Source organism: Lontra canadensis, unplaced genomic scaffold, assembly GCF_010015895.1.
Source record: "Lontra canadensis isolate GAN:19392208 unplaced genomic scaffold, GSC_riverotter_1.0 scaffold1, whole genome shotgun sequence".
Classification (NCBI taxonomy): domain Eukaryota; kingdom Metazoa; phylum Chordata; class Mammalia; order Carnivora; family Mustelidae; genus Lontra; species Lontra canadensis.
The window spans coordinates 70016444-70034943 of NW_022630995.1; the positions used below are offsets into that span (position 1 = coordinate 70016444).

The window sequence follows — 18500 nt, forward strand, 5'->3', positions numbered from 1 at the left end:
AAAGTAGATTATCAGGCTTTTGAGTTTTTGCCAATCTGATGGGGGGAAATATTTTAGTGTTATTTTAATTTGCATTTATCTCACTTATGAATGAAGTTGAATATCTTTTTAAATCCTTAATGGGCCATTTTTATATCTCTGTAGAATGCCCACTCATGTCTTTCACCTATTTTTCTATGGGATTTTGGTCTTATTTTTCTTAATTTTTAAGTTCTTTTATATAAAGGCCATTAGCCTTTTTTAAAAAAAGATTTTATTTATTTGAGAGAGAGTGAGAGAGAGCTGAGAGGGGAGAAGGTCAGAGGGAGAAGCAGACTCCCCGCAGAGATGGGAGCCTGATCTGGGGACTCCGGGATCATGACCTGAGCTGAAGGCAGTAGCTTAACCAACTGAGCCAGCTAGGCGCCCGGCCACCAGCCTATTGTTGGTGATATATACCACAGATATTTTCCCTAAGTTTGCTCATGATAGTTTTTGCCATGGAACATGTAAATGTTTTATTTAGTCAAAATTAGAAATTCTTTCCAGATTTTTAGTCATTGTTAGAAAGCCTTTCTTTATACCTGGATTAAGGAAGAATTCTAGGAAGTGATCTGATAGTTCATCTCTCATTAAAATTATACAGGATGGCGAATTTCTACCTGATTTCTTCTCTTTCACTAAACTTTTACACGAACAAGTAGTAGTTTTAAAGAGTATATTTATTTATTTGACAGAGATCACAAGTAGCAGAGAGGCAGGCAGAGAGAGAGAGGGAAGCAGGCTCCCCACTAAGCAGAGAGCCAGATGCGGGGCTCGATCCCAGGACCCAGAGATCATGACCTGAGCTGAAGGCAGAGGCTTTAACCCACTGAGCCACCCAGGCGCCCCTCAAGTAGTAGTTTTGTAATCAGAAAAAAAAGTGGAATATCATTGCTTTTTAGGGTCTGCTATTTTTGAGGGAGTGAACTGAATTTTAACTGGACCACGTAAAATTAGGGAGGGTTGAACAGCACAAAAGCACATGTAACATATCACCCTCTTCCCTTTCCCCCACGCCCCTCAAGATGGGTATTTTTCACGGCTTCAGGATGGCTGATTTCAGTTTCTACTCCATGGTCATGATTAACGAAACCAGACAGATAGTGAAGAGGGTGAAAATGGGAGCCTGGAAGATGCTGGAAAGGGTCAGTTTGAAGCTAGGAGGATGTAGGAGTTTCCAAACACAAAAATATTCTCGAATATCTGAGAGTTGTTTTATTGATAAAACCCTTCTGATTTTTATAACTTCTTCATTTCATTTCTGAGTCACATGTCTGAATTTCTGGGAAGTAATGGAAACAGAGTGTGAGGTTCTTCCTCTGACCGTGTCGCAGGGGGCAGCTGACTGGTGTGGGGACGGTCATCAGGCCTCTTCCCCATGCAGGAGGCACTTCTGAGGTCCTCAGTGAGGTCTTGCTAGTCCTCCCGCAGGTGGTCTGTGTTTGGATAATAGAAACAAATTACTTAGAAGTGACAATAGCCAGGAGGAAAACAAAAACAAACACACACAAAAAACAGAAAATAAAACAAAGACCAATTATGTCAAATAGCTGTTCTTCTCACTGTTTTTATTACACCAAAAATGTCACATTTAATTCCCCTGAAACCAATTATGAGGAAGGAATTGCTATTAATGCAATTATGTGTGAAAGAACGTCATTCATGTGCAAATGAATGCTTTAAGCATTCCCAGTTGTCCAATCATGAAGGGAACCAACAAATGTATTTGTTTTGAGATTTAATTAACTTTTATAAATTATAAATGTAATAATTAACTGCAGAGGCAACCATAACTCAAACCCATAGATAATATTTTGTGTATTTATTTCTAGATTTCTTGAGTGCATTTTATCGTAATAGTCTTACTGTGCATATAATTTTATATCACGTCTTTGTCTCAACTGGTATTGTTACATAATTTTTCGTTGTTATTGTTACATAATTTTTCGTTGTTATTTTAATAATGTAACATCATCCCACTATTGACTATACCATTGCTCTCTTTCTAGAAGTCTCCTTAGATTCTAGACCAGTTGGGGTAGGCACAAACAGTAATAGCATACGGTGAACACTTGTTCATATAAGTTCTTCTGGAGTTTTTGTTTCATTCCTTTGGAATAGATTACAGATTATAAAACGTTGATTATTAAGTTTACACCTTTTTAGTGGCCCTTAGTAGAGGTTGTCAGTATATTAGAATCCCTGTGCAATTACATCATTGCTCACTTTTCAGTATTCTGGTTGTTTAAACGGTTTCCCAGATTTAATAGGTAAAAGTTGGGCTCTTACTGTTTGAATTTTCTGTCTTTGATTATAAGGTTGAACATTTTTTCATGTTCGCTAAGTTAATTTTCCTTTTTGTGAATTCCGTGTCATTGTCCTTTGTGTATTTGAATTTGTATTGGGCATCCCAAATATTTTGATGGTAGTGATTTTTCAGTTATGTGGAGCTGTTGCCTGGAATCAGGAAAACCTGTTTTATGTGATGTAGTACCTGTAGAACGTAGAAGAGGGAGATGTTTCTTCCCTTTGCTCCATCAGCTGGTCCACTTGGCTACAAAAATTATAAGCAAACTAGGGAGAGGTTCTGCCTACTGGATCCTCTCTCTTCTTAAAGGTGGTGAAGTTGGGAAGTGAACCTTAGGGGGACTCTTACCTTTACTGTTGAAGTTGGTTGGCAAGACCCAGCCTATTGATATTATATACTAGGCCTTGGAGTGTTCCAGTGTTGTTTCTCAGTTCTACAGCCTCATAAATCCTCTCATATTAGAGACATATTGTTTTTAAAATTTAGATGAACATTCTAGAAGCCTGGTATTTAGTAGATCTGGGATAATGCAATTTGAATGTTTGTCCACTTAAAATATGGCCATCATTTGGTTTGTTATACATCACTCCCTTCTAATGCTCTTATTCTGACTTCAGGTCAGAGCCCTGCTAAGTGGTCTAGGGGAACAGGTATTATCCCACCTGAGGGTGTCCAGGCTTACTCTAAGTTGATAGGTTATTGGGGTTGCCTAGAAACCCAACTGCTACTTTTATTTTATTTATTTATTTATTTATTTCACTTTTATTTATTCACTTATTTCATATATATATAATTTATATAATATATATATAATATATATGTATTTTAAATACCTCTCTAAAGGCATTGATAATTTGAAATGTCACGTGGGCTGTAGGTATATTTGCCAACTGGGAAAGGTTTGTACATCCTTCTTCTGAAGTGGCTTCTTCTCCCCACCCAGAGGTCTAGTGCCCTCGTGCCCCCTCATGGTTGTCTGAAGTTCCCTAACACAGCACACTCCCAAAGCCTGCTCACGCCCAGATTAGCCTCAGTTCCAAATGGATCTCCCCTGGTCTCCGTGAAAGCCAGTCCTCTCTGTTCTCTTAATGAAGTAGTAATCTTGAGAAAAGCAGAAACTGACCTTTGGGGTGACTTTATCATGATGAGCTAGGAAAGCAGTAGAATTTGCAAAAATTTTTATCTCCTCATTTGTAGACTAAGACCATGGGCTTCATTCTAAGTGACCCTCTTAAAATGATTAACACCCATAAACAGATAATCAAATCGATATTTTTATTTGAAGATCTTTTAGTACACAAGTGCTTCCCGGTAATGGGCTTAGAATTGGGGGGCTACCTTTGAAAAATAATCAATTAAAAAATATTCTAGCATGAGTAATTGTTTTTTTTTTCTTTCCAATATTTATAGCATGCAGAAAAAATGCAGCCCTAGTCTTGTTAATACTTGTGTGCTTCATTTTCTCCTTGCTCCAGGGCATCATTGCAGAGTATAACAAGATCAACGACGTGAAGGAAGATGATGACACGGAGAAGTTCAAAGAAGCCATTGTGAAATTCCACAGGCTGTTCGGGATGCCCGAGGAAGAGAAACTCGTCAACTATTACTCTTGCAGCTACTGGAAGGGGAAGGTCCCCCGCCAGGGCTGGATGTACCTCAGTATTAACCACCTTTGCTTTTATTCTTTCCTTATGGGAAGGGAAGGTGAGCTGTCTAGAACGTCAGAGGGAAGCTTGGGAAAGTCTGCTGAGGTGTTGCCCCAAACTTGTAAACCACATCAGAAGGCCCCAAATAGATTTGTAATGATGACTCAGTCTACACTGTGTTTTAACTATGTAACAAGTGAAGTCTATTCTCATTATTAAAAAAAAAAAAAAAAAAAGTTTATTAAATAATAGAGAGTCCCCAAAGCTGTAATAAACATTGTTGACACGGACTTCAGTCCATAATAAGGATGACTTCAGAATTTATGGGGTCTGAATTTGTCTCTCAAACAAACCAAACAGTAACAAATATGGCACATGCAAACTCAGAGGAGTTCAGCGAGATGGAGGGCTGGGTGGTGAGACTGAAGGATCCTTTGGGGATTTTAAGGAGCCAGGTGCTGACAAGTTTGTTCCCTGTGCCCAGCCAAGCTGGTGATCCGGTGGGTGGACATCACACAGCTGGAGAAGAGCGCCACACTGCTCCTGCCTGATGTGATCAAAGTGAGCACGAGGTCCAGTGAACATTTCTTCTCCGTCTTTCTCAACATCAATGAGACCTTCAAGTTAATGGAGCAGCTGGCGAACATAGCCATGAGGCAACTCTTAGACAATGAGGGATTTGAACAGGACAGATCCCTGCCCAAACTGAAAAAGAAGTCTCCTAAAAAAGTGTCAGCCCTGAAACGGTAGGTGACAAAGTCTTAAATGCTTCAGAAACAAGAGACTCTTACATTCTTCTGTGAAATGTAACCTTTTCTGAACCATTGCAAGGGGTCTGAACAGTTTTCTGGGTATAGATGCAGAACTGAAAAAAACTGTCTGAAGCACTCAAAGGTCAATGAGTGAGGCAGACACAGCCAGCTCTGACACAAAGTGACGGGAACTCTTCTGGTCCTGGGGGCGGGGTGCCTATGGGCGGGGTGCCCGTGGGCAGGGTGCTGGGGGGAGATGGGGCAGGGTGGTGGGTAAAGCCCTCACAGGATGCTGCTTGGAGTGGTCTCTCCAGGGTAGTAGAAGTCACCCATACAGTTTCAGTCAGATGGATATTTCAGGCAGAGGCAATAACACGATGCAGGGATCACAGGGGAAAAGGCCAGAGGGGATTAAGTCCATCAATGTCTGGAGAGTGTTGAGGCATGTGATGAGGAGAGGCTGCAGAAAAGCCTGGAAGTCTGGATGTGGGAGTGGAGCTAGAGAGAGGGCGAAGGAAAAGTTGAGGCTCTCAAGTGGGAGTGTATGCATGGAATTGTCTGGAACTGAGATGGGGAGTGAGAGAGGGAGAGCACGTACGAGGGCTATGCCATAGCGTAGATGGAACTGGAAATCCCTGGCGTTCAGCTGGTATTGGAACCTGACAAGAGATCACTGCGCTGAAGATGTCTGCTGCTCTGAGGCGTGTTTCAGTGTCGTGTTTGAGGGTGAAGGATGTTACTGCAGTGGACTGAATCACAAATGAAAGGCAAGCAATGGGCATTAGGCAGGAGTAGACTGGTCATTCAAGAGATTCAGTGCTAAAGGAGGAAGGATTGCTCTTCTTAGGATGCAGAAGATTCGAATATAGGACAGAAGGGGAAGGGCTTGTGGTGAAGGTAGGTGCAGGGAAGGAGGGGGCACAGAGCTAAAGCTATAAGAAAACCAGTCATTTTAGGAGTGACATCCAATGGGGCGTGGAGAAAATTGTGTGTGCTCATACCTCTCCCTCTGCAATGGAAAGGAAGTAAGAGCAGGTGAGGATGGAAGCAAATTGGCGGTAAAAGGGAGGGCACCAGAGGCGGGGCGGGGGGAGCCTGGCTTTGTTGTGGGAAGCCAGAGACTCTCCCACCCAGCGGCTGAGGTGGCATAGAAGCTTGAGAGGTTTGAACAACTGACTTGATAAACAGGAAAAAGGGGAGAAAAACTGAGCTGAGGTTGGAAACTCAAAGGGACAAGAGGTGGGTTGTTCCTGTGTTTCAGGCAGTTTTGTTGTCTTTTTAGGGCAGACCGTGATAGCCAGGAGATTCATGAGGCTTGTTTACACTCTCCTTAGGTCTTTCTTAAGAGTTAAGGCCCCAAAAGTGGCTCTGGAGACGTCTGAATGTAATAACCTCTTTAGAAATTACCACATTCCTGTAGAAGAACAGTGGATTTCCTATCCAGGCCTAGTCCTCCACAGATGTCTTCAACATTTACAGATACTGATTGTAAAATGACTGCCCACGGGACCTACATAGATTAAAGTAATTCTATTGTGCTTCTGGGTCACAGGTTGGGGTTAGCTCCAGTAGAAAGCCAAGAAGTGGGGGTGAGTGACAGGGTGGAGAAGCGGAGAGCTGGGCTGCGAGACATCCCCGCTGCATCCTTCAGACGCCACTGAAACGTTTCTCTCGTGCGAGGTGATGCTGTTCTTGCCTTCCAGCGATCTCGATGCCAGGGCAAAGAGTGAGAGGTACCGTGCGCTCTTCCGGCTGCCCAAAGATGAAAAACTGGACGGCCACACGGACTGCACCCTCTGGACTCCATTCAACAAAATGCACATTTTGGGGCAGATGTTTGTGTCCACGAATTACATCTGCTTCACCAGCAAGGGGGAGAACGTGTGTAGCCTCATCATCCCACTCCGTGAGGTGTGTGTCGGGTGAAAGTGGATCTCCTAAGTGTTTCGTTGGTAATACTTTTCTGTGTGAACCACAGATGTTTTTACCAGCATTTCGCCTTTTTTTTTTTTTTTTTTTTTTAAACCTTAGGTGAATGTTTGTAATTCTTTGGTGGCCCCGGACGCTTCCTTTTGTGTGTTGTCATTGCTGTTGGTGACTTGAAAGAACTTTTCTTCCTAGAAAAGGCAGCCTGGAGTTTTTTGGGCTTTTTTAAGATTTTATTTCTTTATTTGAGAGAGAGGGAGAGCGCAAGAGGGAGCATCAGTAGTGGGGAGGGACAAGGGAAGAGGGAGAAGCAGACTCCCCACTGAGCAGGGAGCCTGATGCGAGACTCGATCCCAGGACAGGACCCCGGGATCATGCTGAGCCACCCAAGCGCCTCCAGCCTAGAGTTTTAAAATGGAGATTTTACTGTTATTCAGGTGTGGTGAGGCCAACACATCAGGAGGTGGCTGCCACTGGAAAGAGCTTGTTGTACTCACCATCCTTCTGGGAGAGGCTGTGGGGACCCACTGGGGAAGCACCACGGTTGGTCCATAGGCAGAGGGAGTCGAGAAATGGGGGCAAGGGCCTTTAATGTGATTTCTATGGGAAGAAACAGGCGAGGGAGGGTAAGCAGGTTTAGAATGGGCTTGCTGGAATAATTTCAGCAGGCTCTGGGGCATAGGGGCCATCCATAGCTATCTGAGATCTGCCCCTGCCCCCAGGGTGACTAGAACAAGAGTCATTGACCCTGATCGTGAGAGCTGGATTAAAGGCGGTGGAGGCAGTGTGGGGGGCTCTGCACACTTGGTTTGCATAGGATTGTCGTGCTCCCGGGTGAGTCCTTTATTATCTCTAGGAGTTGGCCAACTTTGGGAAGGTGGCCCTGCCAGGGTCCGCAAGGCCCGGGGTATCAAAGCCTCAAATACAAAATCGAGAAAATGTAGTTACTATACCTGCCCACAGCCAGAGAGCCTTAGTCACAAGAGAACAGTCTAGATTGTGAATCAGAAAGCCAGGCGTTAGCTTGGGTCTGCCAGTTACCAGCAAGAGAACCACGGGGCTGCTGGCCATAGAAGCAGGCTCCTGAGCCCGACCTGCAAATTCTGGAATCTGTAATTTAATAAAGTCCCAGGCCTATCCTCCTGCACAATGAAGACATTGTACATTCTTACTCTCTCCACATTCTTACTGTTTCAGGGGAGGAGGTGGCTTCTGTCCGATCTCCACGGTGCTTGGTGGTTCTGGGACTTAAACGGAGACCTTGCCTTGAGGTTCAGAGTTGAGAAGGAGCTCCAGGTTAGGCTGCTGGGGGCTGGAAGTCCTACAGCTTCTAGTCCCAGGGACCACTTTAACCTGCCCTGGTCCTTTTCTAGAAGTGAAGGGTGGTTAGAAACTTTGATTATGTAATTAAGATTGACCCTTGGTTAAGATTCCGTAGCGTAAAGGATTCAAGTATCCCTCTGCCTTCTTTTCTATTTCAGAGAGAACATTTATATAAACAGATTTTTTGGTTTTTTTCTTATTGTTGTTGTTATTTTCTTTTGTTTAATAATTCACCATTACCACAGAAAATTTGTGAAAGTACAAATCAAAGGAAAATAAAATACATCCCTAGTCCCACCGGTCAGATAGCCCATTATTCAGCTGTACAGCTTTCCCAGGCTTTTTCTATACTTGGCTGTGTAGGTCATTTATATTCTTTAGCTATAAAACATAGTGAATTTTTAGTTTTTGCTTATTTCCCCCAACACTGAGTGTATATTAAACTTTCCCCTATATCATTCAATGCTCTTTGATAGTACCATTTTAAATGACTGCCTCTAATTCTATTAGCTAGATCTATAAAATTTATTTTAGTTACTTGTGGTTAGACCTGTGCATTGTTTTTAGTTTTCTTCCAGTTATATGTATGATTTTTGCTTCAAGTATGAATTATAAGTTCCTAGAAGCTGAGTGGGTGGGTCCAAAAGAATGCAAAACGTAGGCAGTTGACAAATCTGGTTCCACTTCTTCTAAGATGAGCTAACTGGTGTTGTGACATTGAGGAGATACGTGGTGGGGGTCAGTTTTGAGGCGGATAATTCGGCAAGTACTGCATTTGGCTCTGGAATGGATTTCATAACTTTTGCCAGCAAATGGACCTTCTTTGCCATAGACTGTTGCCAAACTTAATTTTCTTCATTTCTAGTTTTCTTCCATCACATACGACCCCAAAGCAAATTACCTGCAACAGCTAGGGCTACCAGTTCCAGGATGAAGGCTCTGTGCTGGTGGATGGAGCGAGTCATCACTGTTGATCCGAAGGGAGATAAGGAGTGGGGAGGGGTCGGGATGTCTGCTGTCCGCTCTCCTGTTCACCGCTCTTCACCTTTCAGTGCCGGATCCAGTATGATAGTGAGAGTTCAGGGCAACTGGGAGAATGGGGGTTGATATTCTCAGCCCGTTTCTGGCTTGCTTGTTTTCCCTAACAGCTGGTAGAGCAGAGATCATTCGGTTGTATTTCAGGATAAATCAGAGGAGGAACAAGAGTGGAAGTAGTAGCATCGAGAAATAAAGAAATGGTTGGTGGATGCAACTTTAAAGAAGGCAGCAGTGGGCTTCCCTTAACCTGATGGATCTCCAAGACGGATGACAGATTCCCTAATCCCAACTAATGGAGGAAGCAAAGGACTCAGTGTACCTTTTACAACATTTATGTTACCTTAATGACAGAAAAGCGACGGGGTGGCCTCCTTCCTCTCCCCCCTCTCCCCGCCCTGCCCCCGACATAGGGTCTGTCTGAGCAGAGAGGCATCTCTCCGTGAACTGGGTACCTTTTAGACCCCAGTTAAGCTGATTGATGAGCAGCAGCCTTCCTGGCAACATCCTACTTGAAATGGCTACTTTAGGGTGATATAAACTAGGAATTGTTGTTTCATTTAATTTTTTACAACCTAAACTAAAATATTGACTGGAGATTGTTCATGTATATTCCACAGATAGACTTAAGGTAGATCAAATAGACACAGAATCACGTTACTACAGATTTTGAAGAAATTGCAAAGCAGGGAGATAAAGTGAACAGATCAGGTTCTTCTTTAGATAGAGATTCCAGATGAAATCTCTCTTTTTCTAAAAATCATAAATTACCTTGCAAATATTACATATGAAACATAAAGCTTTGCCTAAATTCCAGTCTATTTTTATAACCCAAGTTGGTAATGAAATGTGCCTCATTAAACTAGAATACTCAAATGTGGCTGTTACCCTTTGCTGGTGTCACTGAGCTTATGGGATCGGATTCTACCAGAAATAATCTGTCGGCAAAAATTATTTTGTAGTGCAAATGAGCATTCGTGTTTTATGTAGGAGCTTTTGGGTGGTTTTTGTATTTGTGATCTAGCTAAAGGACTTTTACTTTGACCTCATCAAGATCCACATCGCTCTCTGGGTTTTGGGTGTGAAACTTGAGCCTTTAGTTCCCTTGACATTTGTCATTTGGTCTGAGACATCTGGTGACCAAAAAAATTTTTTTAAAAAATGTTGTAAAAAAAGGAGTTTTCATAGGTCTTTTAAAAATAGGTATTGTTTAGCATGTTTTAAGTGCCATGGGAAAATTCATGATAAATTTTTTTGCCATTTCTCCAGCTTTTGCATTAGGAAAAAACCCCACTTCTATGTACAACTCCAAATACCTCAATACATTCCTTTAAAAGTATATAAATATAGGGGCACCTGGGTGGCTCAGTTGATTAAGCATCCAAGTCTTGGTTTTAGCTTAAGTCATGGTCTTGGGGTCGTGGGATCAAGCCCCATGTCAGGCTCTGTGCTTAGCGCAGAGTCTCCCTCAGACTTTCTCTCCCTCCCACTCACTCTTTCTCTTTCAAATAAATAAAATCATTTTTAAAAGAATGTGTGTGTGTGTGTGTGTGTGTGTGTGTGTGTGTGTGTGTATGTATGGCTATATGTATTGATAAAGTCTTAGAGTAGACATCAGATCCTGCAGTTTTCCCTCTGTGGATCCCAGTTGTCCCCATTTTACACTTGGGGCCATTCAACTTTTTGGGCAACTCCAACAGGTTTCTTGCCTTGAAGGGGAAAAGGATTTTTAAAATTCTGCTTTGGAGAAAATGTATTTTACATGAAAATGTTAATGAAGTAGAGTTGAACCTGTCCAGACTGCTTACAGATGGAAATGAAGAGGGGAAGAGAAACTGAACTTCAAGGATCTAGTCAGGGCTGCTGCAAGTAAACCATTTATCTAGGGCTGGCCTTGAGATTTTTTTTTTTTCCCCCTACTGTGGTAAAGAAAAATATTTTCATGCATTTACCCTGGTTTCTAGTTGATGAAAATCCTATTCTAAAGCCCCAACTGCATGTCTTCAGTTCAGAGCTAGAACATACATGCTTCTTTCTTGCTCATTTCCTCATGTGGTCGATTTACTTCACCACACGCATGCGCACACGGTCCGCCAGTGCCGGTGGGCGTGGGATTAAGCTGTTTACCTCCTGTCTGTTTCGAATGGAGCCTTTAAAACGATCAGGTGGTAGGAGGAGAGGTTGCAAAGCCCTGGAGTTCGAAGGAGACGTTTGAAAGATGGGTGAGGTTTTGAAAACCATCCCAACATGAAGCTTGGTAAAAAGGCACGAGTATCACTGGTTGCTTCTCTTAGGCATGATGGGGCAGTGAGGAGTCTCTCCCTTAGGACTCGTGCAATGTTGATGAAAATCAGGGAGTTTCTTCACAAGGAGTTTTCTGAACCTTAGCCCTGTTGACATCGTGGGCCAGACTCTGTTGGGGGTCAGCTGTTCTGCACTGAACGCTGGCCAGCGACATCCCTGGCCTCCACCTACTGGATGCTGCTGGTCCCCTCCACTTCTGACAACCAGAAACGCCTCTAGATGTTGCCAGATGTCTCCGGGGGAACAAAATCCCTCTCGAGGTAGAATTGCTGATTTAGAAAGACCAGCACGATAATTCCAGCTTCTGATATGAACTCCAATTTGAGTTGTTAGGAGCAATTCTATTTTACTGGAGCAGAGGCAGAGTGTCTCATCTTTGCCTCAGTAAGAGGGGGTGTTTCTTACAGAACATAGAAGTATTGCGTTCCTTGTTTGGTGCTGCTCAGAGGCTGCTGTGATCCCTGGAAAACAATGCTCTTTGTTTCACGTTTCTTTCAGGTGACAATTGTGGAAAAGGCAGACAGCTCCAGCGTACTCCCCAGTCCTTTATCCATCAGCACCAGGAACAGGATGACCTTCCTGTTTGCCAATTTGAAAGATAGAGACTTTCTAGTGCAGAGGATCTCGGATTTCCTGCAGCAGACGACCTCCAAAATATACTCCGACAAGGAGTTTGCAGGCAGCTACAACAGCTCAGATGATGAGGTCTGTGGGATCTGCCTGAGGGTGTTTGCATTCGTCCTAGTGCTCTGCCTGAGAGTGGGCTCTCCTTGTCCATTCTGTTGGATCCTCAAGCTGTGCTAAGATAAGGCACTTACCCTGATGCCCAGAGCAGCGTCTCAGCTCTGGAGTTTGTCTTTGGGATCACAGAGCTGGACAGAGCCCTGTAGATCATCTGGTCTAACCGTATCTCATAGCTGAAGAAATTACTAAGTAATTGGTCCTGTTTATGCAATATTTCCACATAGTGACATTGTTGGGAGTGTACAGAGGTCACTGTAGTCTCGAATCTGAGATGCAACATCATGATGATGACTTTATTATGATCAAATACATATTGTGTTCCTTTCGAATTAGGCCCTGGGCAACATCCAGGGAAGTCAGAGTCTGGGAAGATAGGTGTCCAGCACAAATGACAGAGCAATTACTGGCAGCTGAAATGTACTGTAAAGATGGTGACCTCACAGGGACCAAGCCCTCCCCAGTCCATCTGGTCCAAGCTCATGGGGGCGTCAGAAACTAGAGCGGGCATGAGGAGGCGGCCCCATAAGCAGCTGATTCAGCTGTGTCATGTTTCCCTGCATGCTAATCAGAAACTAACGGCCAACCAGTTTGCTGCAAAAATGCATCCAAAATAAGAGGAGACCTGTTTCGAGCATTGCGGTTTCATGGCCTAGGACCAGCACACCTATCTCATCTCCGCCAAAGCACTGGCTTTCTGCCTTCCTCCTGTGTTTTCACGTAGTGAGAGACCTGTTGGGCACCATGATGCAGCTACTGGATCTGTGCAGAGGACACTGAAGAAGTGGGTTGTGTGGCCTGTGCTGTTTCAGCGTCTGTTCCTCTGTGTGTCGGCAGGTATGTTCTCGGCCTAGCAGCCTCGTCTCCTCCAGTCCCCAGAGAAGCACGAGCTCTGATGCCGACGGAGAGCGCCAGTTTAATCTGAATGGCAACAGTGTCCCCACGGCCACACAGACCCTGATGACCATGTACCGGCGGCGGTCCCCAGAGGAATTCAACCCGAAACTGGTGGGTGTCTCCTGCTCTTGCCTGAAAATTTATTAGAACAATCACAGTGATTGATTTATCTTATTGGATAGAGAGAGACAGTGAGAGAGGGAACACAGCAGGGGGAGTGGGAGAGGGAGAAGCAGGCTCCCCCAAGCAGCAGGGAGCCCAATGCGGGGTTTGATCCCAGGACCCCGGGATCATGACCAGAGCTGAAGTCAGACACTTAACGGCTGAGCCACCCAGGTCCCCCTAGAACAATAACATTTAAAAAGGTTTTTTAATCAAAGTTAACTCATAAATATCTGTGTAAATAAATATTTTCCTATAAGCAAAATAGACTTTTATCTAAATCTCTCATTGGATTTTAGAATGGCTTCACAGAAGGAAATGAGTTATACAGCGTACAGGTGACATTTTGTCTTTTTTTTTCTTATCAAAGATTTTATTTATTTATTTGAGAGAGACCATGAGCTGGGGGAGAGGCAGGTAGAGAGGGAGAAGCAGACTCCCTGCTGATGCAGGGCTCCATGTGGGCTTTTGTCTTGTTTTTAGCTATTGTTCGAGTCAGCTAACAAGTAAGTACATAATTTCTCAGTGCACATTTGAAAAAAAACACCAAGTCATTTTCACTACATAAAGCCATAAATTCACGTTCTACTGACCCATTTCAGGTAAATGGAATTCTGATTCAGGGCCAGAAAGCTTCAAAGGAGAACCCCAGCCTTCAAATTAGGTTCACATGTCAAATGAAGGAAGGACTGCGGAAAATCTGAGTTCTTTGTTCCCCAGAGCTCTGTCCAGAACATAACAACTCTATTCAGTAGGGGAGATATGCTGCCTTTCTGCCCAACTTCCCCTTTCCATCCTCAAAGTACTTGGGGACGTAGTAATGTTTCACTTATTCCTTTCAGGCCAAAGAGTTTTTGAAGGAGCAAGCTTGGAAAATTCACTTTGCTGAGTACGGACAAGGGATCTGCATGTATCGCACAGAAAAAACGCGGGAGCTGGTGTTGAAGGGTATACCGGAGAGCATGCGGGGAGAGCTCTGGCTGCTGCTGTCAGGTACAGCGGGCTTGGGCTGGGGGCCCTGACCTTGGGGTGGGCGGGACCTCAGCGCTCCTTTTCTGCCTCCCGTCATGCATCTGGGCTCTTTCGAAAATGCAGCACTGCCTTTCAGCACTAAATAGCCTTTCCTGCCCCAAGTGTGAAAACACAGAACACATATACAACTGTCCAGATATGGAAGCCATCATCCCCCAAGTCTGCGTGACCTCTTCCACCCCTTCACTAACACTACACAGGAGAAAAGAGAACCTATGGGAAAGCGTATAATTCTTTGTGATTTGAGGAGTTTGTTGTTGTTGGGGGTTTTTTTTTGGGGGGGGGTTTTGTTTTTGCCTTTTCCTGGCTGTGTCCATTGATGAGAACACATGACGAGAATATATCTCATTGAGAATGTTTAAGGGCGGCACGTGGTCAGAGCCCCACTGAAGCAGGGAGAGGGAGGAATGAGAAAGCCTCGTCCTTGGTGTTTTCCATCTCCTAAATTTGGTGGTTGTCACTTGGAGATGTGAAAGAGAGGCCAGAATGTGCACTAGAACTGGGGGCTTAGACCACACGTACACTCCAAGCTGGAGACACCAGGAAGGATGGACGGGGGCGTGTCAAGGAGCGGTGGGAAGAATGTGGCCGCCTTCACTGGTGCACAGCCCCAGCAGAGCCCTGTGGGGTCAGACATTTGAGTCCTGCTTCAGACTGTAGGTTCTTCAGGCTAGCCCCAGCACGCCTGCCTCCTGGCCCAAAGCGTCCAGTGTGTCCCAGGGGTCTGTTCTGTCATGAACGTCCAGGGAATTTTTTTGTTTTGTCACCAATCTTTGTAAGTCAATTGCTTTACTGACTAGAGGCCTGGAATATAATCATGTTAGATAAACTTATGTGAATATTTTTATTTGAACCTAAGATGGTCCAACACAAGTGCTGTTATCAAAACCTTTTATTTTAAACGACTTCAAAATTAAAAGAATAGTTGCCACACTTATAGGAAAGCCTTTTTATAAAACCAATCAAACAAACTCATAGCTCTTTCTAAAAACAGCTATTAATGGTAATTGCCTGTGATGAGATGTATTAACATCTCAGCAGTTGCGGGGGTAGAATCCTAAAAAATAATTGGCTTTATCTGTTTCATATAAAACTAGCTTGTTCTAGCCTCATTTACCTGGCTTATTTTCCTTAAGTAGACGAGCCTTAGCTCCTCATCTAGAAATCCAAATTTGAGTCAAATGATATCTGATTACAAACCCAACCCAAGAAGAGCCTTACTGTCCTGTCTTCCGTCTTCCTTGTGTTTGGGGGGCTAGTCACCTTGACAGACTCATTCAGATCACTGATTCAGTAAACGAAAAATTTGTTTTCATCCTCATTCAAATTAGAAGTTACTTGCAGCCCCATTTTGGATGAAAATGAAACTCAAAGTGAAAGCCAAGAAATAGTACATAATAGTACACAGCACTGTTGTAGAGACACATAGAGAGTTGGACTGTATATTTTCTTTAACGGTGATGGACGATGTGAGGCCAGGGGTGGGGCAGCCTACAGCTCGTATTTCCACCCAGCTCACTGGGGGCAGGATACGTGTGGTAGGATGCAAGCCAGCTCACCCATGGGCAGAGCGCAGCTCCTGGTCTGGGAGCCCCGCCTGGGTCCCGTCCTGCTCCCTGAGACTCTAGGGTCACTGTACCAGGACCAGGCTCAGTGCATCCAGTGAAGTAAAGTGCCAGCCAGAAGATACGATATCTTTGCATATCTCCCTTGAGAACAAAGCAAAAGCCAGTGTTAAGTTGCTGTCAACCCAAATCCCTTTTCCAGGGTAAGTGTGAGTGGTAAGGTTGTCTCTTCTGGGTGGCTGTCATGGACATGGTCCAGGCCAGCCCAAGGGTTCTAGTTTCTAATCCGTGAAATACAGATCAGTTTATCTTATCATTTAGTGTGTGTGTGTGTGTGTAATATGCATGTGTGTGTGTTATATGTGTATTTGTGTCTGTCTATATATTTATAATTACATAAGTTCTATTTAGATTTGGGTATTTTTGTACAGTGTTTTCTGTCTTTAAGAATCTTAAAATGCAAATATCTCAAACCAGTGATTCTCAGCCCATTTCTCCATGCTCATCCCCACCACCTGAGAAACTGCCAGCCGTAACGTGCTCACTGTGAGGAATGCCCATACCACCCACTGCAGCTCTAAAATCCTTGCATACATTGTAACACCTCCTCTACTCCTCAGTATGGCTGTTTGAACTCTTCAAACGTTACGCTTTTGCGTTTGGTTTTCAAACTTGTTTGGGGAGGCAGAACTTTGTTTTTCAAGGGAAATCTTAAGGAGAACCCTAGTAAAATACCAGCAAAACTGCTCTGGCTGAGACGAGGATGCTTTGGTTTACTTGCGTTCCTTCCTCTTCTTCCCTAAAGTAGCCACTGGATCATCAAGTTCTGTGAAACACAGATGTTTAGCTTGCGGACCTCTAATTTGGCTTATGGTGGAGCTGAAGGAGGGCAGCAGGCCGCAAGTAAATTTACCAAACTGGCCGCGGTTGCAACAGCCCACCTCATCCGCGGGCTGTCGTTATCTCACAGGTGTCCTTTGTGCGGTAAGGAACACGAAAAGGTTCACTTGGTCAGCTGTGTTTGTGACCGAGGGCAGGGCCCGCCCCTTTGGATGTTGTATCTGTTGGGTATTTCCTAGGTGCCATCAATGAGAAGGCCACGCATCCCGGGTACTACGAAGACCTAGTGGAGAAGTCCATGGGGAAGTATAATCTTGCCACAGAGGAGATTGAGAGGGATTTACACCGCTCCCTTCCAGAACACCCAGCTTTCCAGAATGAAATGGGCATTGCTGCTCTAAGGAGAGTCTTAACAGCTTATGCTTTTCGAAATCCTAACATAGGATATTGCCAGGTAAATGACACAGGTGGTTTAGATTTTTTTTCTTTTTTTTTTTCGGACTGTTTGTTAACCAGCAAAGTCAGTAAGAGGAATGGTTAACAGAACCATCCCTGCACCTAAGTTTCTTGACCTTGGCACTAGAGACCTTGTGGTCTGGGTAATTCTTTGTTCGGGGTTGTCCCATGCTTTGGAGGATGTTTAATAACATTCCTGTTTAGTAACACATTTAATAACCTCTCTCCACAAACTCCCTAGTTGGGACAGCCAAACTGCCCTTAAACATTGCCAGATAGCCCCTGGGGAGCAAAATCTCCCTGGGTTGAGACCCCAGCACTGAGCGGAGGAGCTGGGAGACAAGAACACCCTTTCCGGATCCACCACCTCATATCTGGGTGACCTTCAAGGTGCTTCTGATTACTCTCCGAGCTGCCTCTCTTCCCTCCCGAAGGTAAAAGACAGTGTGCCTGAGCACCTGGCCTGTAATTCTGGATTCTGAATTCCACGGTGCTTCTGCCCTGCCTTCTAAGCAAGAACATACTTGAGAATGTAACTTTTATATGCTATGATTATACTTTAATACCCATTAAAATAAATGCTTAATTGGTGTTCAAAAAATGTTGCCCCCAAAGCAGCTAAAATTATCTCTTGTACTAATACATCCACCACAATTAGGGAAGCTCCAAGATCCTGTGACTCTAGACTTAAAGACCACATATTCAGAGAGGCCTTCTTGGACCATCCAGCTAAAAGCTAAAGCAGGCTTGTGCTCGCTTCAGCAGCACGGGTACCAAAATTGCAACAATACAGAGATTAGCATGACCCCTGTGCAAGGATGACATGCGAATATGGGAAGCGTTCCATATTTTAGTGGGAAATATAGGCCTTCAGTAATGGAGTCCATAAGTGATGGGAATAGAAGACACAGCATAAGGAATATAGTCATTGATACTGTGATAGCCGTGTATCAGTGTAGCTGTCAGGACGCTTTTGATGAATGTAGCATAAGGTAGAGACTTGAATCAACTGTACTCAAAAAAAATGTGAAATCACAGCTAGCGATTTGTCAACTATGTTGACAAATACCTCAGACGTCTCCCAAATCCAGAAAGATGGATATATATTATGATATATATTATATATGGTATAATATAATTATATAAATATATTGTAGTATATTTATAATATATTATAAATACATATTTTTTACTAAATGTTGAACACAAAAATAGAAGGAAAGCTAGATAGGTAGATAGATAAATGCTAAAGGATGCTTAATTCCTCTGCACGCACACACACACACAAACACAGTACAGGTCTTTCTATACCACTTTATTTAATCTCTTTGATAGCACTTAACTTAAATACACCCCCAAACTGATTAACCTTTACATCTTTATTCTGTCTCTCTGACGTCAGCATTTAAGTCCTGTGAGACTTTTCACCACTATATTACCCCCTTTCCTATCTCCCAGTACTTCGTCCAGAGCCTGTTATAAACTTAACTTG

General features: G+C 43.7%; 1 protein-coding gene and 1 non-coding gene across 2 annotated transcripts in view; both read left to right on the top strand.

Moving 5' to 3' along the window:
• Positions 1–18500, top strand: part of TBC1D9 (TBC1 domain family member 9) — a 120857-nt gene that overhangs the window by 67703 nt on the left and 34654 nt on the right. Inside the window, exons 4-10 of the mRNA XM_032857195.1 lie at positions 3805–4033; positions 4460–4721; positions 6431–6638; positions 11814–12020; positions 12894–13064; positions 13958–14108; positions 16792–17006. Coding sequence (XP_032713086.1) covers positions 3805–4033; positions 4460–4721; positions 6431–6638; positions 11814–12020; positions 12894–13064; positions 13958–14108; positions 16792–17006 — 1443 coding nt within the window. The remainder of the gene's footprint in view (positions 1–3804; positions 4034–4459; positions 4722–6430; positions 6639–11813; positions 12021–12893; positions 13065–13957; positions 14109–16791; positions 17007–18500) is intronic.
• LOC116871665 lies at positions 17758–17861 on the top strand. The gene has a single exon (XR_004383474.1). It is a non-coding gene; the product is annotated as a U6 spliceosomal RNA (small nuclear RNA).